The 18,146-nt window shown below is 39.4% G+C and overlaps 1 protein-coding gene across 2 annotated transcripts in view; it reads left to right on the top strand.

Annotated features, from left to right (window-relative positions):
- Window positions 1–18,146, top strand: part of MTHFD1L (methylenetetrahydrofolate dehydrogenase (NADP+ dependent) 1 like) — a 240,469-nt gene that overhangs the window by 153,292 nt on the left and 69,031 nt on the right. For both annotated transcript variants that reach the window (XM_054023202.1, XM_054023203.1), the window contains exons 25-26: window positions 9,985–10,092; window positions 12,540–12,692. In XM_054023202.1, coding sequence (XP_053879177.1) covers window positions 9,985–10,092; window positions 12,540–12,692 — 261 coding nt within the window. The remainder of the gene's footprint in view (window positions 1–9,984; window positions 10,093–12,539; window positions 12,693–18,146) is intronic.

Below are 18,146 nucleotides of genomic sequence, written 5' to 3'. Positions count from 1 at the left end.
TTCATTCTGAAAAGAGGATGGCTGAGGGAATTGGGGGAGGAATGAGCACTTATCTTCAGTGACAGCCCCGCTACCAAAACCTCACATTCTAAGGTGACCATGTCCTCCCATTTGTGTGTTTTGTTTTCTTGTTGCCTTTCGTCTAAATCCTAGGATATGAGCTCTGTGGAACAGGGAATATCCTTAGGGAGGTGTTTTATACCATCAAATGAGGCACCAAACCCTGTGTGGGGTCTTCAGATGCTACTACGATAGAAATAAATAATAATACTCAATTTGTCCCTTTGCTAGAACGCCTCCCAACCTATGACTTGTGACCATTTTTCACTCACTTTGAAACTCAGGCCACCCGGCTTTCTCTTCCACCCATTTGATCAAAGAACCATCTATCAGAATAGCCACATTGAGGGGGGGGGGAGAGAAAGCCCATTTCCACACTGTTGTATAAACCCCTCTCTTCCCCAAGAGAGTTTGCTTCAAGCAGAATCTGGATGTGTTTTGCACTGAATCAAAAGTTTTGAGGTTGGAAATTCTTTGTTCCCATCCCTCTCTTGCCTTTTTTGGGGGAGGCTCTTGACAGCATGGCAGTTTTATGTTTGTTTTGATTAAATATTTTTCCCATTCTTTGCGTCAAGCAATTTTTGGACACAGCTGGGGTTTGAATGTTGGGGAGATGAAAATAAATCTCTAAGGCCACAGGCTTAGGTGTTGTTTCATGAATTGTTTAACTCAACTAGATATAAGCTTTTCCACAAATTAAAAAACAAAAATCTATCCTATGCCCACAGAGAAAGGGTGTGCTATGGGCTTGGGGATCATCTGGTCAACCACAGAACTTCTGGAACCAGAATATACAGATGAAATAAAAAACATATTTATTAAAGTGTAGAGGAAAACTCAAAGAAGTAAAAGTTTAGCTATGCAGTCAGCTATTATTTTAGCATGGCACTCTATCACCCCACAGCACCTACAGCTATACTATTGTCATGTGTTTTTGCTTGGCAGTGTTCCTGATACAAAATGAGAGAGATGTATAAAGATGGTTTCATTTAGTTGAGAGATTATTATTTATTATCTTTTTAGTGTATATATAAGTTCAAAAGCATCAATCCCAAGCTCTATGCTATTTTAAGAATTTTTTTAAAATGCAAGCCATATAACAAAATAACAAACCCAGGGGCTTCTTCTCATCACAGAACAATAAACCAGCCAACATATTGCTAATAGACAACTGGACTAAGACAAATGTTTAAAGTATGTAAACTATAAAACTTTTAAAGAAGAAATGATGGCACAGCAGCATGGACATACATAACACAAGTGTTTAGAAAGCTTCCATGGGTGAGCGCCATCAGTTTCTGCAAAATATAAACGTTCTTAAAGATAAAATAACCTGAAATTTCTATCCCTTATAATTGTGAAGAGCCCCTTTCAAACGTGATGCAAGCAGGAATCAATGCAGTGCTATTTTCTTAAATCTCATTCAAATAACTCCTGTGCTTCTGCTGCTGCTTATAGCTTTGCCAAGCTCCACCAGAGTGAAGATGGAATAGAGTCTTGTCAGTTTTCACTCCAGCCATTCAGAACAATGTTGGATTTGACTCTGCTGCTATTTGGTAAAGACACTGAGAAGGAGGATTTAAAAACTAAAGTAACAGACCACATCCAGTCATGCAGCAATCTCTGAGGTTGGATGGGGAAAGTGAGAGAATGCTCCTTCTATTAGCAGCCAGAGAAGCTTGGAGGGGCTTCAAATCTTTTAGCTAGTATCTGATACAAAAGTGGGAATTCTGAGCAGGGTCAACACCCTAGTTCACCACCTTTACCTTTCCTATCAGTTAAGATAGGGAGTTGGATTCTCACCTTGGAGTTGTCCCGGAACGCATTCCCCTCTTCCCCCCTCCTTCACATTGGTCTTTGGATAGTAGGTTTAATCTCTGGCTTATTGGTGTCTGGTAAAATGTCCAGGCATTACATGTGAGAGGATGGGAGTGAGCACGTGGTTTAGTGAGAGACTGATGTGATAAATTATACAAGTACTTTATTGAGAGGTGTGAGAGGGGGATTTTGGTGAGAAGAAGAAAGAAGAGGAGGAAAATTCGGAAGAAAATGTATGTAAAGAGAACGATAGAAGAGGGATACATGGAGAGAGAAAGAAAAGAGGAAGCACACTGAAGACAACTCAGAAAAAATATAACCCATTGTAAGAAAGCAAATGGGGATGGGGGGGAGTCAGTGAGTAAGGCCAGGATGTGAGAGTCTATTATAAATGAGAGCCATTGTAAATTACATTTGTAAATAGAAAGTGTGTTGACAATGTTGGCATTAAGTACATTACATAATAAGTAGGGCCCTACCAAATTCACGGTCCCTTTTGGTCATCTTTACGGTCATAGGATTTTAAAAATCGTAAATTTCATTATTTCAGCTCTTTAAATCTGAAATTTCATGGTGTTGTAATTATAGGGAGCCTGACCCAAAAAGGAGTTGTGGGGTGGAGGGGTCGCAAGTTTATTGTAGGGGGGTGGTTGGGGTACTTCTACCCTTCTGCGATGCTGCTGGATAGTGGTGGCTACAGGCAGGAACCCAGCTCTGAAAGCAGAGCCACTGCCAGCAGTAGTGCAGAAGTAAGGATGGCATGGTATGGTCTTGCCACCCTTCTGCACTGCTGCCCACAGAGCTGGGCCCTGAGTCAGAAGCCACCACTGTCTGGCCGCCCAGTTCTGAAGGAAGCAGCACAGAAGTAAGGGTGGCGCGGTATGGTATTGCCACCCTTACTTCTGTGCTGCTGCTGCTGCTGGGGTAATGCCTTCAGAGCTGGGCATCTGGCCAACAGCCGCCACTCTCCAGCTGTCCAGCTCTGAAATCAGCACAGAAGTAAAGGTAGCAATACTGCTACCCCCCCCCCCTAAAATAACCTTGTGACACCCCTCCCCCCGCAACTCCCTTTTTAGTCAGGCCCCCCCCCCCCCCCCAATTTGAGAAACAATGGTCTCCCTGTGAAATCTGTATAGTATAGGGTAAAAGCACACAAAAGATTTCAAGGTGGAGAGACCAGATTTCACGGTCTGTGACTTGTTTTTCATGGCCATGAAATTGATAGGGCCCTAGTAATAAGTAGTACCAAGCGGTGCTATTCCTTTACATTACAGGAAACGGCTTTGGAGAGACTTGGTGGTGGGATAGAAGGCACATAGTAGCGCTGGCTACTAGATTTAATCATTGGGCTAGTAGGTATTGAGAAAATTTTCAAGCCTAGCTCACTAGTAAAGGGAATGAGATCTAGGTTTCTTTGAATCACACTGAGATTATTATGGGTGAAACCTGAAGGCAACTCTGCTCAGACATTTAATAACTTGAATGTGTTAGCATTTTAAACTTAATTAATAAAACTGCTGTTAATGTAATGATGTAATATAATTTTTGGTCACCTGAAAAAGTATTTCTATTTTCAATGTAATTTTAGTTCAGGTTTTGCTAGTAACACAGTAATAAATTATTTCATTTTTCTGTTATTGATATTTTCACAATTAAACATGCATGACAACACCTTGATAACACTGTCAAGACAGTGCAGGAAACAAAAACAAAACCATAATACAATTTAGAAACTTGACAAAATCTTTTAAAAATTTCCTGGAAAATTTAAGGAACAGTCTTAGAAATATCTGCCAGTGCAGGAATTAGTTGTCATAAATACACATATTGGCATATAAATGTCCAGTTTATAAAGCAGTTTAAACAAATCCATTAAAGTAAAAAAATTTAAATTCCAAAACTTCAGAATCAGACAACACTTTCTTATACGAATCTTTCAGGTCAGAGCTCTAGGTGGTTTTGGACAACAGCATCATCATACCCAAACAAAATGTCCTTTATCTTACTAATAATCACCCACAGTTCAGCAGTGAACTCTATGGAAGCAGCATTGGAACAGTGTGTGAAGTCAGATCTTTACAGATGAGATTTTCAGCAGCGCTCAGCATTGATTTAACTCTGATCACATTGAAGTCCACAGGAATTTTACCACTGAGTTCAATGGGAGCAGAGTTAGGCCTATTCTGAGAGCTTCTGAAAATCTCTCCCTTAAAGACTATATCAGGAAATAGGTGGATTTTGGCCCTAGATATTTTGTTGTCATTACAGTACATTTCCAAATAGCTTTCATGACTCTCTCCATGTCTGGGATAGATTCAAAGTCATAATTAAAGTTGGACTAAGTATTGAGGAGTCAGAATAGTCTGCAATCTAGTTTAGAGGTAATCTTTATTAATAGATTATTGTTATTATTACCACTATCTTTGCATATATAGTTTACAGTGTTGTGGTAGTCATGTTGGTCCCAGGGTATTAGATAGACATGGTGGGTGAGGTAATATCTTTCATTGGACCAACTTATGTTGGTGACAGAGACAAGTTTTTGAGCTTATACAGAACTCTTCTTCAGATGTTATGTTACATATTATGTTATATATTATTATCAATTATCTACAGTAGAACCTCAGTTACAAACACTTTGGGAATGGAAGTTGTTCGTAAATCTGGTTGTTCTTTCAAAAGTTTACAATCGAACATTGACTTAATACAGCTTTGCAACTTTACTGTGCAGAAGAGAAATGCTGCATTTAACCATTTTAATTTAAATGAAACAAGTACAGAAACAGTTTCCTTACCTTGTCAAATCTTTTTTTAAACTCTCCGTGTATGTTTTTAGTAGTTTACATTTAACACTGTACTGTATTTGCTTTTTTTTTTGTCTCTGCTGCTGCCTGATTGCATACTTAGGTTCCAAATGAGGTGTGTGGTTGACTGGTCAGTTTGTAACTGGTGTTCATAACTCTGCGGTTCTATTGTATATCTTGCATATGTAGTTTTATTCAGGTGGATTCCTCAGTGTAATAATAATGAAGTTAATATTTTTGTGACTGTCACTATAGCACTTGTTGCATTTTGCTGTACTATATTAAATGCTGCAGGATGGGGGTTATATCCAGCTCTTGGAGCTAAGGAGTTAATCATATTCGTGATGTTTGTGACTTGCCGTTTGAATGAACTTGTTTCCATATTCTGCATTCTTATGGGTTGAAGCATGTACCTCAGGGGTCTCTAAATGTGTCACTTTCCGGCAATATATGTGCTTTCTAACAAAGCTGTGAGGGTCTGTTGTTTCCCTAGAATGGCACCAACAGGTATGCATGCAAGTTAACCCTACTGCACTTCATGTCATGTTCAGTATAAATGTACATTGACTGTTTCATACTATATTTTGTACAAGGAGCTCATCTGAAATGAGTTCTCCAATATCTTTAATTTATACTGCATTTAAAGACACCAAAACTACCAAAATTAATGAGTTGGTTGCTGAAAATGTCTTTATCAGCTGTTTAAATTTATTCAGTTTATGTAAAAACATCCACAGCCTTATATAGAGCACTTCGGGGGGGGGGGAGGGGAATTGGATTTAGTTTTTTTAATTTTCATTTTTAATTGTTTGTAAAATGGAGTTTAATACAATACATGCCTAGATAGCAGGAGCATTGTGAAGCTGTTTGTGAGATGTGTTGACAGCATCCAATGTAAGATACTGTGGATAACAAAACAAAAAAAAAATAGAGTAAGTGACTTAAGAGTCTAATTCTCATTGTGATTAAGAGTTTTGCGCTTCTAATTGTCAAATTTCTAAAGGTCTTTAGGCACCTAAAGATGCAGATAGGCGGCTAGTGAGATTCTTATTAATTTCAATAGGAGTAAGACACCTAAGTGCTTTTGGAAATCCCACTAGACCCCTAAATATGTTTAAAAATCTGGTCTAAATCCCTTTTGCAAAAGGGGCTTAGAAGCCTAAGTTATTCAGGCACTTCTCAAAATTTTACTCTGTGGCCCTGATTCAGCATGTGCTTAAGTCCCATGGACTTAAAGTTAAGCATGCTTTGCTAAATTGGGAACCTTGGACGTGCAAAGTATGGGCCAGATCCTGCAACTGGATCTGCAAATGTGGATCCCTGTGCCCAGGATCTAGCCCTATGAATGTTGTTGTTAACATCATTAAAATTATTGGTTCCTATACTGCAATATGCTGAATGCTCTCAACTTCTATTGAATTGCCATGGCATCTCTGACTATTATTGCACATTATTGCTGTTTAAGATGCTGTTTTCCTCTTAGAATTCTCTTAACAATGCACACTCAATATCCTTTCTCTGATTTGGTGGCCACTTGTTCAGCACTACTAGAATATTTGTGTTCTTGCAATTTGGAATTTTTATGCATACAGATTCTTCTGACTAGTCCTCTCCACTTAGGAATTTCTATCTCATTGGATTTTGTGGAATCATTTAAGTATGGAACAGAAACAAGAAACTTTAATGTTTTTATTTGATGAGTTTTAGTTAATTCTGACTAGTAAAATTCATAGCATAAAACCTTTGTTATGAAAAAGATGTTCTTGTTTCTTTGAGTGACCTGGTAGTTGGAGATGTTACTCAATGACCCTATTAGGGTTATAGGATTTTAGTAGCAAAGCGTTTGATAATTTTATTGAGAAAGTAGGGATAAGAAGCCTTCTTAAAAGGCAAACACAAGAAGAATCATGAATTGTTCATAAATGTTATGTAGACATCCTGCTCACTGCAGTGGTAAATAAGTAAAAACTGACTTCAATTAGTAGAGCCTCGATCTTGATAAATATGTTTTTTGTTGTTTTAATTTAATTGAGTGTATGCATCACGAACTGTACCTTGTGGTTTCTATTTAGAAGATAGTTCATGAAATTACATTAAATTGTTTAGATGCTTTACTGAAAATCTTGAGTCACGGAGGAAAACTTTTAGTTCCGAACTCTGAACTGGTATTAAATAGGGGTAGCCATGGGACTCTAAAAAATATAATACCTTTCAAAAAGGTTAGTTTCAGATAAACGGGGGAATCCTGCACACAGTACAATGCCCTTCAAACTCAAGCAAAGTGTGTGTGAGAGCAAGCTGATTAGAGCAGTGATTCTCAACCAGGGGTCCAAGGCCCCCTGAGGGGCCGTAAGCAGGTTTCCGGCAAGCCACCAAGCAGGGCCAGCATTAGACTCGCAGGGGCCCAGGGCAGAAGGTTGAAGCCCTGCTGCATGGATTGAAGCCCAGGATCAGAGCCCTGCCACCCGCGACTGAAGCCGAACCCTGAGCAATGTAGCTTCATGGGGGGCCCCGGTGGCCTGAGACCCTAGGTAATTGCCCTGCTTGCTACCCCCTAACACTGGCCCTGGCTTTTATATGCAGAAAACCAGGTGGGCTGTGGAGTTTTTATAGCATGTTGTGGGGGCCTCAGAAGGAAAAAGGTTGAGAACCCCTGGATTAGAGAGCTCGAGGCTTGCTCCTGCCAAGGCAATACTTAGCTGGTGCACATCCAGTTTGACCTGACTAAGTTCCATGCAATTCTGAAAATAGGCTCAGGCATATATGCAAGGCCTCAGCCACTAGCCTCCCCATTGGTGTGTACGTGTCTTACTCTTGTGACAGCCTCCTCCACCTTTAAAAACTGCACTTGCACATACTCTTACAATTTTATGTTTCTGCCTGGTCAAACGTTCAAAAATTGGGGCATTATCATTACTCAAATGTAGTTTAAATCGGAGCTTGAGGAGTATTCTAAATTCTTGTAAAGCAGTATACTGTTTTATCTCATAGAACTCCACTGATAGGCTTGGACTCAATCCTGCAAGCTTTTAAGCAACTTCTGGGAGAGGCAGGACACCCTCTCCCCTGATTAAAGTAATCAGAGCTGGTGGTAGCCAGCACCTGGCAGGAATGGGCCCTTTGTTTGGAAATTATAAATATGGTCACTGGAGGAATAATTACAAGAATTGTCTTGGAGTAGCCTGTTTATGGAAAAATGGTCTGCAGTATTGTGAAGCAAATACAGTTTGACTCTAAATGAACAGCTCTGCCTTTTGAACCCTTTATTGTGACTTTAACACATTCTGCATCTTATTTAAAAAAAAAAAAAAAAAAGTTAAAAACCAGACAAAGAGGCAACAGGAGGCTTTCTGTTCTCTGCCAGTCAGCTTATTGACAGTAGACAGTGGAATGTTTTCTTGTGCTGTGGCTTTGAGTACTTGGCTGCATCCAGGCAGCACCCAAAAGACAAGTTAACAGAGATGTTTTGCATTTTTTCCTCTGTATTTACAACTGCAGCTGACATGAAAGTATCATAATAATGGTCATGGGAGAGGTTTAGTCTCATGATGGCTATCTGTGCCAGCTGAAGTATTCCACTCAGTTAAGAATTGCATCCGGGATATTTATGATGCATTATCTCCAACTTTCATTAGATTTTATTGCATGGGTTGGAATCTGTTAGAAAGCCTGGAGTCAAGAATGTGACATAATCCTATGCAATTAAATGACAGTAGCCATATAGTCGTCATTTTCAAAAGATATCCAGTGGCCTGGTTTTCATTAGACCCCATTTTACCAGACTTTTGTGAGGGAAGGGTCTGGAACAAGACTTAGAAGCTTTATTTGTGTTGTGATTTAGTTTATTCTAATGGGTGGCAAGCCAGCTTTTTGTTCTTGCTATGTCTCTAGTACTGGAGATCCCATTAATGTGAAGTCGGTCTGCTTTGGAATTTTATCTTTCAAAAATAAATCGTAAAATCAGAAGTAATAGGAGCCACAAAAAGAGTTTGGCTGACACAAACCCTTGTGTTCAGTTGATGATATAGCTCTGTGTAGTAAGGATATCTTTAAAGGGATACTGTGGAACTCATAAACAAAAGCTGGTGCACACATGCTGTGTGTGCTAATATTCACAAAACAATTTCTTGACTCAGATCAAAATAAATATTTCTGCTTTAAAAGCTCAGGGGAAATGAGAGGTTATCAGGTCTTTCTTTACAGTTTTTTGAAGTATTGTTTTCACCTCCTAATGTACTTACTTTAAAAGAGGTCTGGAATCCTCACAGTAAAATTTTTTAATTGGACACTTATCAAGTTAAATGTGATTTTAAAATATAACTCTAGAATGCTTAGTATTTCTATAACATCTTTCCTCCAAAGATCTCAAAGTGCTTTACAACATAGGTGCTTACAAGGGGGGTGGGGAGGGAGAGCAGGGAAAGAGAGAATCAGGAAGAATTTTGGTCAATGCAATATTGACCCCTATATGGTACCTGCTATAAAATTTCTTTTACTTCTGAGGAACAAGCATTCTCTACCACTCGGTACCCTGTCATATTAACTGCAGTTTTGTTAATCATGATAGCAAACACAATTATGTAGTGATCCAGTCTGTTGAGAGAAATTTGAGGCCCCCGGTACATTATTTTCTGGGGCCCTACCCTCTCCCATTGCACTTTTACACAGACCTTTTGGAGGCCCCCTGAGCTTGCGGCCCTGGTGCAACTGTTCCCTCTTCTTCTGTCTCCTCCTCCCCTCCTTCCCCCCACCCCCCAGTCAACCCTGGTAGTGATCACTGTTATCCATTGCAGCTTTTTGGCTCATGTCCTATGTCAATTCCTGCTGCTTAAAACTAAGCCAAGAATTTCCTCCTTTCTTGTAGGCCTGCAAATGAAAAGTAAATTTATACTATTTTGTTTATGAGAATCCCTTGCACCCCAGGATGCCTTCTGAGGAAGGGCAGATGATGTTGCCATTCCCACTATTTTGGGATTTCTGCCAGAAGGAAGGGGAATTAGTGCATCCCCCCACCATGCTGGCTGTGCCCTGTGCCTGGCTATTACTGCCTGGTTTGGGGACTGTACAAACCACCTACAGCTTCCATCCCCCCAAAACCATGGAGCAGCCAAAACCATTTTCCACCCGTGTACTCCTCCTGTATAAGGCTTTTTCCATTACAAAGGCCCTTCACTTACCAGAGGAAACCTGCCTATCTCTGGACTGAATCTGACTGAGAGACTTGGACAAACCCTCAATACAGAGTATCTTAGTCCCTCAAAGACCTCTATTAATATTTTTGTGCTCATCTTTGTTTCTACAGCTTCCTATTATTGAAAAAATAAGGATCATTGCTCAGAAGGTTTATGGAGCTGAGGATATAGAATTGTCTCCTGCAGCACAATCTCAAATCAGTCGTTACAGCAAACAGGTAAAGTGACATCAAAGCACACAATCAGAAACACTGGACTTGATTCTCCACAGCCTTGCAACTTATAGTTATACTTGTGCAAATGGAGTACAAAGTGGTTGTAAAATGTTATCACATCAATATGGACCATTTTAGGACTTGTCTACATGGCAAAGTGCATTGAAGGAGTGTGATTTGTAAAGTGCACTAATGCAATTGATGTTAATTGTTTCAAAGAGGACTATGTTAACATGAACTAAGTATCTGCGAACTATCAGGGTCTACAAGGGGCAGATAGAGCACAACATAGAATCATAGAAATGTAGGGCTCGAAGGGACCTCGAAATGTCATCAAGTCCAGACCCCTGCACTGTGGCAGGATCAAGTAAACCTAGACCATCCCTGACAGGTGTTTGTCAACTGGTTTTTAAATGCTTCCTATGATGGGAACTCCATGACCTCCCTTGGAAGCATGTTCCAGAGCTTAACTACCCTGAGAGTTAGAATTTTTTTTCCTAATAGCTAACCTAAATCTCCCATACTGCAGATTAAGCCCATTACTTCTTGTCCTATCTTCAGTGGACATGGAGAACAATTGATCACCATCCTCTTTAGAACAGTCCTTACCATATTCGAACAATGTTGACAGGTTGCCCCTCTGTCTTCTTTTCTCAAGACTAAGTATTCCCCATTTTTTCAACTTTTCCTCATAGGTCAGGTTTGCTAAACCTTTTATCATTTTTGTTGCTGCCCTCCTGAACTCTTTCCAATTTGTCCACATCCTTCCTAAATTGTGATGCCCAGAATGGACACAGTACTCCAGCTGGGGCCTCACCAGTGCCAAGTAGAGTGGGACAGTTACCTCCTGCATCTTACATACAACATTCCTGTTAATACATCTCAGAATCATACTAGCCTTTTTTGCAGGTGCATCATATTGATGACTCCTATTCAATTTGTGGTCCACTATCACCTCCAGTCCTTTTCAACAGTACTACCGCCTAGCCAGTTATTCCCCATTTTGTAGTTGTGCATTAGATTTTCCCTTCCCTAAGTGAAGTAATTTGCATTTGTCTTTATTGAATTTCATCTTGTTGAATTCAGACCAATTCTGCAATTTGTCAAGGTCATTTTGAATTTTAAACCTGTCTTCCAAAGTGCTTGCAATCCCTCCCAACTTGGTGTCGTCTGAAAATTTTATAAGCATACTCTCTATTCCATTATCCAAGTCATTAATGAAAATATTGAATAGTACTGGATCTAGGACTGACCCCCGTAGGACCCAACTAGATATGTCCTCCCAGTTTGTTAGAAAACCTTTGATTAACTACTCTTTTACTACAGTCTTTGAACCAGTTGTGCACCCCCCTTACAGTAATTTCATGTACCACATTTCCCTAGTTTATTTATGAGAAAGTCTTGCGGAACTGTGTGAAAACCCTTACTAAAATCAAGGTATATCATGTCTAGTCTTCCCCCTTCACTAGGTCAGTAATCCTTTCAAAGAAAAAGATTAAGTTGGTTTGGCATGATTTGTTCTTGACAAATCCATGCTAACTTTTCCTTATAACCCTATTATCCTCCAGATGCTCACAAATTGATTGTTTAGTAATTTGCTCCAGTATCTTTCCACGTATTGAAATTAGAGTGACTGGTCTATAATTCCCCAGGTCTTCCTTGTTCCCCATTTTAAAGATAGATAGTATATGTCAGAATACTTTACAAATCACAGCCCTCTGTTGTGCTTTGCCATCACCATGTAGACATTTCCTTAAGACTCACTTTGCACAAGTGTAAATATCTACACAAAGTGCAAGGTACTGGAGAATTGGGCCAAAAATTGGACAGGTTTGATTTTATATTTGACAGAATATAATAAATTCAACTTTTTTCTTATCTGATACATTCAATATTTGTGTTTATTGATTTTTCAAGCTGGTGTATAAGCCACAACACATGGATCAATAATCTTTTTTTCAAGATAAATTTAATTTGTTCAAACTGTTTCTTCCATGTGGTTAATCACAATCACTTTCCTATTAAGGCATCAATTACTGCTAGATTGCATATCATAGGTGCTATTTGTACCAAGACTTTTCAGTCATTCTGGTGAAAGGCAGCCTTCTCTCTGTCAAGCGTCTCTTTTAAATATCATGAGTGTGTCTACATGTTTGAAAACTGGGTGCCTTTATTTAATCCTAAAACAGATGATTGAGTAGATGTGTAATAGGTAAAATGCTGCAGGCTAGGGACTTCATTTGCAACTTTAAAAATCAGAATTAGATGTTTTCCTAAAAGATAGGCTCTGGTTCAAACAGGAATTATTTTGGGGAAGTTCTGTGGCCTGAGTTAGATAGGAGAGCAGACTAGATGATCACAGTGGTCCCTTCTTGCCTTGGAATTTGTGACTGTATTAATCTGTGAATAACCTTACAAATAATATTTCTTCCTTCTTTATCTTCTGTCAGGGTTTTGGAAATCTTCCAATTTGCATGGCAAAAACGCACCTGTCCCTCTCCCACCAGTCTGAGAGGAAAGGTGTTCCAACTGGCTTCATTCTTCCTATTAGTGATGTGCGGGCCAGCATCGGAGCTGGGTTCATCTACCCATTAGTAGGAACGGTGAGTGACAAATATTAGACTTGAAATGTATCTTTTCTCTCTCTTCATAACACAATTGTCATGCAAGCACATTTCCCTTTTGCTATTCAGAGCAACAGACTATAAGTAGTTATATGAGTTTTCGTTTGTTATATGTGATCCCAGAGAGTTCATGTTTTAAAAATCATTTTATTTTTCTGTGCTTTTTGGTTCCAGGCTAGTAGGACAAGATGGGCTAGTGTAATTCCTCAGTTGGAGTTTCACATTTCACTTGAAAAAGTAGCTCTTGTGTTGGTGTTTTGGACATTTTCAGGTGAGCTTAAGGGATTTAGGCACCCAAATCACATAGAAAATGAGGTTTACAAGCCCAGCTTCCTTAGTTTCCTGAAAATCTCAGCCTGTATCCACAACCTGCTGGATTTAGATGGATGGACTGAAGCGTTTGCATGTGTATTTTTAAGTATATTTGCCAGTATCAGCTATTCTACTATGTTTGCATAAAGTATAAGATACTAATATAAACCCATCATTGCATTTTTAGGAATAACTTTGTAACTCTGTTCATCATAGAAACATTTTCTTCCTACCCATCCCTTCAAAGTAACAGTTTAGAGTACAAGGCTTATAATACGTAACGTTCCACTTTTTCATCTGGTGTACTGTTGTGATTCGTAGAAGCTGCTGTCCTTATCGCCAGCCATATTAATTTTGTTTGTGACTGCTTCTGACATCACATGGCACGAGCTATTACTAGTCCTGTAGCTGAATCATGGAATGGTGCTAGAGAAGGGACACAGGCACTACTGCATTTCCGGAGGAGAACACTTGCCTGGTGTTATCTTATCTTCCCAGAACGCAGCATGATTTCCTTACATGGCAGCACACTGGGGAATGGCTGAGAGCATCTAACTTATTGTTTTAAATTCCCTCTGAAACAATCAAATGTTGGAAGCAAGGAAGGAAGTTGTTCCTGAGAAGGAGAGGTCCTGGAGTTCAGGGAACTGTGTCATTAGGACTCACTGGCCTTGGGGATATGCTTTCTATGTACGTGACCAGGGTAAGTGCATTCACCACAAGTGCGGCACAGTAGCTACTAGGATTTTCTAAAAGTGCTGTCAATCATATGGTTGGACCCTTCCATGTACAGCTAGTAAATGACACTCATAACGTCCGATACTTTGATGAATGAGACTAAACTCGAATTACTGACAATAGAATGAAATAATTAAAAGTTTTCTTCTTACTGCCAAATTCCATCTTGGACTGCACACATACATATGGCCAGGCGGGGAAATGAAAGTCCGATACTGTCTGGTGCCCCTTCAAATTCATGGAAATGCTACTCTTTAGGTTGCCAGAGAAGGATGTGCTGGGGTTGGGCTTAGTAGTGAGGCCTAGTATGCATATTTTAGTGTATACTAGCCATGATTCAGCATAAATCTATGTCTTGTGCAGATTACTGTTAGGCCTAACTGGAGTAATGTGCATGGGGAGGGTTGTCCATGGGTCAGTGGTGGCCAGAATAAGGGCTCAAGTGTGCCTTGTATAGTGTTTGCCCATCTGGGGCAGTTATGCCAGTTTCAAGCCTGGAACCAAAATTTAGGTGGTCATGGAGCAGGTTTTGCATATGTGATTTCCGACTGGACAGACTTTGAAAGGCACATGTGAGCCAGGCACTCTATCTTTAATGAGAGACATAGTGCTCATATGCAGATCTTTTTCATATCAAGGACTGAACAGACAATTTAATGTGTAACCTACAGTACGTCTGTATGTACTTGTAGTCATTCTTTATTATTATGTATTTGTATTCTAACAGAGCCTAAAGACCCCATTGTACACACATAGAGTAAGTGTCCAAAGAGTTATACTCTAAATAGACAGACACTGGATGTAACATACAAGCAGAATGATCACATGATTATATGCAAGAGTCATATTAATTCTACAGTTTCCTCTTTTCTTGTTGTTTGGTTGATTGTTTTCAATACTATACTTTTAACTAGTTTTTCTAATATTGCTTACATAAGGTAATCATAACAGCCCCTCTTTAAAGATTTGTTGGCACTTGTGAATTTGTTAAGCAAGACATTATAATCCAGTGACCACTAAGGAGTCCAACTAAGATTTCTTCTGTGGCTCTTAGTTTATTCATTTCTACTTTATATAAAAAGTAAAGTAAATTTATAAAATAAGCTCCTTAAAACTCTTGTAGTCCTATACAAATTAAATGTAATTAAATGAAAATAAATTGTTATTTAAAAATATAGATCCTGTTATGAAGTTCCTGGTTTTAGTAGCATTTTGGAGCTCTGGAATCAGATTTCTAGAAGGATCACTCATAAAGCTTTATCACTCACTCACATTACAGAGTTAAAGGTTATGATTGTCATTAAACAAACTGTAGTGATAGTTTAGTGCATTTTTCTCTTTCACCCCCATCCAGATGTTCCATGCTCTGGAAGTGCTATGCTGTCAGCAAATTTGCGTGTTTCATTGAGCCCTAGGATTTGCAGGCATTATTCTTTCTTCCACAGCTCAATATTCCAGAGTCACTTAGTCTACATATGTAAGGAAGCCACCTGAAAACATTTGGTTAGCCAAAAAAAAAATTAGAAGGGGATGAACGCTGGAGGTTTTTACCTTGATCATCAAAGTAACCAGTGATCAGGTACTATGGTACTATCCTTAAAATAGATAGCACTTGGGAAAACATCCCATTTTGAGATCAGGTTGGATTAGATTACAAAGAAGAAAAACGGTATTTTAAAAATAATTATTTTGTTGGTTGTTGGTTCAGTTAGGGAAGGGACAAGGATCCTAATATTTAATCTGCAGAGACCCTTAAGGTGTTTGGAAGTCTTTTAATTCCACAGTACATGATATGGCACTGCACATTCATTGAAACTGCAACAATAATTCTAATACTAATTAAGTGTCGGGCATTACACTGCTGTCTTAAAGTATGATTTTCACCTGTAGGTATTCCCTGCACTTCAACATGGAAGAGCTGTTCAGTTGTTTTTGTTAATCGCTTTAGTACAGCAAACAGCTTATTAGAACTCTGCTTTAATTGGCCTGGCTCAAAGCTCTCTACTATAAGAACAAACTTAACCTGAAAGAGTATTTTCAAGAAAAAAAGGTAATAAATTCTCTTTCAGCAATAATTATTTGCAATAACAAACATGTGATTTAACCTTGTATCACTAGAATGTGTAAATTAATGCAATTCATATTTAACCTAGCATTGAAATGGGACATATAGCTTCTTGTGTAACACAAACATGGTATGTTGTCTTCACATTCTATAAGCAGTGTTAGCTTTGTGTTATGATTGGCTCTGTTTCCCTTTCAGCATGGAAGTCTTTCCAGGAAAAATGAACTGAGCCTTATCAGAGGAAATCAGCAGTAAAACAAGAGGCATATGTAATTAACACTGCATGGCTTTTATCACAGTTCCCTGTGACCCTGACCCACGGGCTGCATCACTCTCACAGGTGGACTGTTGACATCATTGCTTGGCTTTACAAAGTGGAGGCAGGAAGGCTGTTGGAGTATGTTTAGGAAACCAGTGAAGTCATTCACTAGTAATGCTTGGGTGGAGAATTACTCGATTTTGTGATGTGATTCTACCCACCCTCAGAAAGCCACTGCAGTTTTGTACTTTCTCACTTTTCAGCTAAGCCACTTTTGTTGTTGTTGCTCTGTTCCATATACTGCACAAGTATGCAAGCTTCTTTTACTGCAGTTTGGTTCAGTTAAGAAACAGTATTTTCAATCATGCAAAAAAAGTCTCTCCTTTAAGAGATGAGAAAGAAATGACTTTGCCATTAATTGTGAGGTATTCATAGTACAACTACAACTTTTGCCATGATTCATCTCTGATAACATCACTGTGAACTTGAAACATTTAAAGCCCAAGTCATATTTTAAATAAAGATTTTTAAATACAGGTTAATGTTATTTATAAGGCAAGATCCAACTGAAAATATGCACAGCCTTGTGCACCAGGCAAACCCTGGAATGTCACAGATACTGTGTACTGACCTATCTGGAGGAAAGGTCAGCCTGTCACAGAAAGTTATTCCTCCCCTTCACGCAGAAAACACCTCCAGACCCTGTGTGATGAATTGTGAAATGATACGCTCTCACTCTGCTAGCAGTGATTCTTGGGACAGCCCATCTCCTTGCCTGATTTGACACTAGCTATAAGAATTATAAAGCCCTCGTTAATTTCCAGGTGTGGCTCACAATGAGGAGACAGCCTGGCCTGCAGTCTGCCATGCTAAAATAATTCCTTGGATGGTATTAAGAGAAGGCCTCTTAATGGACTAAACTATTTGAGTGCTTTGTGAGGAGAGGAATTTTTCACACCACTAGTGCATTTACAATTTATTGGCATCTTATTATTGTGACTAATAACATAAATACATTTTGTGAGGGGGTGCCAGTGTGGCTGGCCCTTTAAGGGGAGTTGGGCCCAGCCCCACCTATGACTAATCAGCTGCCTACCAGCTGAAGCTGTGAGGCCAGGGATCAGGTGATAGTTTGAAGATCACCCGCCCCAGCCGGAGGCAGCTGATTAGTCACAAGTGGGTCTGGGCTCAATTCCTCTTAAAGGGCCAGCCATCCTGTGGTGTGGGGGAGTTATCCTTTTAAAATGTGTATGGTGGTGAGATTTATAACTAGCTTGCAAACTGTCTAAGTTAAGAAGAGCTTTTAAGTACAATCTTTAGCATGCTCACAAAGAAATAGTGCCCAGCTAGACTCTATGCTAAAGTGTAACATGCTAAAGAGTGCACCCCTTGATCTGCCGGTTGTGTATCTTGTCCTATAAATATTATGCTGCAGTCTGTATTGTGATAACACTAAGAGGCCTCATTGTGTTGCACAAACACAGATGCAGAAATGATCCCTGCTTATAGAGCTTTCAATCTAGTTTGAAATTAGGTGTGACAAATAAATAGAAGTGAGGGCTGGGGAAGAGAACAAGATCACTTGGTTACACAGAAAGAACAGGAGTACTTGTGGCACCTTAGAGACTAAAAATTTTATTAGAGCATAAACTTTCGTGGACTACAGCCCACTTCTTCGGATGCATAGAAGTGGGCTGTAGTCCACGAAAGCTTATGCTCTAATAAATTTGTTAGTCTCTAAGGTGCCACAAGTACTCCTATTCTTTTTGCGGATACAGACTAACACGGCTGCTACTCTGAAACCTTGGTTACACAGGTTAGCAATTGCATAACATGGTGATTTCAAATTGGAAAGTTATAATAAAATGAGCTGTCTCCAATCACCACACAACCTAGCCTCATTGGTTTGACTGCTTCCCTGTAGACATCAGAGTAGAAATAGGTCTTGGGGAGGGATTTGAAGGTGGACAGGGAACTGGCTTTATGGATTAATTCAGGGAGGATATTCCATGTATAAGGGACAGTATGTAGATATGTGCAGGAGAAGGCTGAAAACACT

Source organism: Malaclemys terrapin, chromosome 3 (genome assembly GCF_027887155.1).
Source record: "Malaclemys terrapin pileata isolate rMalTer1 chromosome 3, rMalTer1.hap1, whole genome shotgun sequence".
NCBI classification, from domain to species: domain Eukaryota; kingdom Metazoa; phylum Chordata; order Testudines; family Emydidae; genus Malaclemys; species Malaclemys terrapin.
Note: the sequence above shows the minus strand (reverse complement) of the source record. Positions and strands in the feature narration are given on the sequence as shown.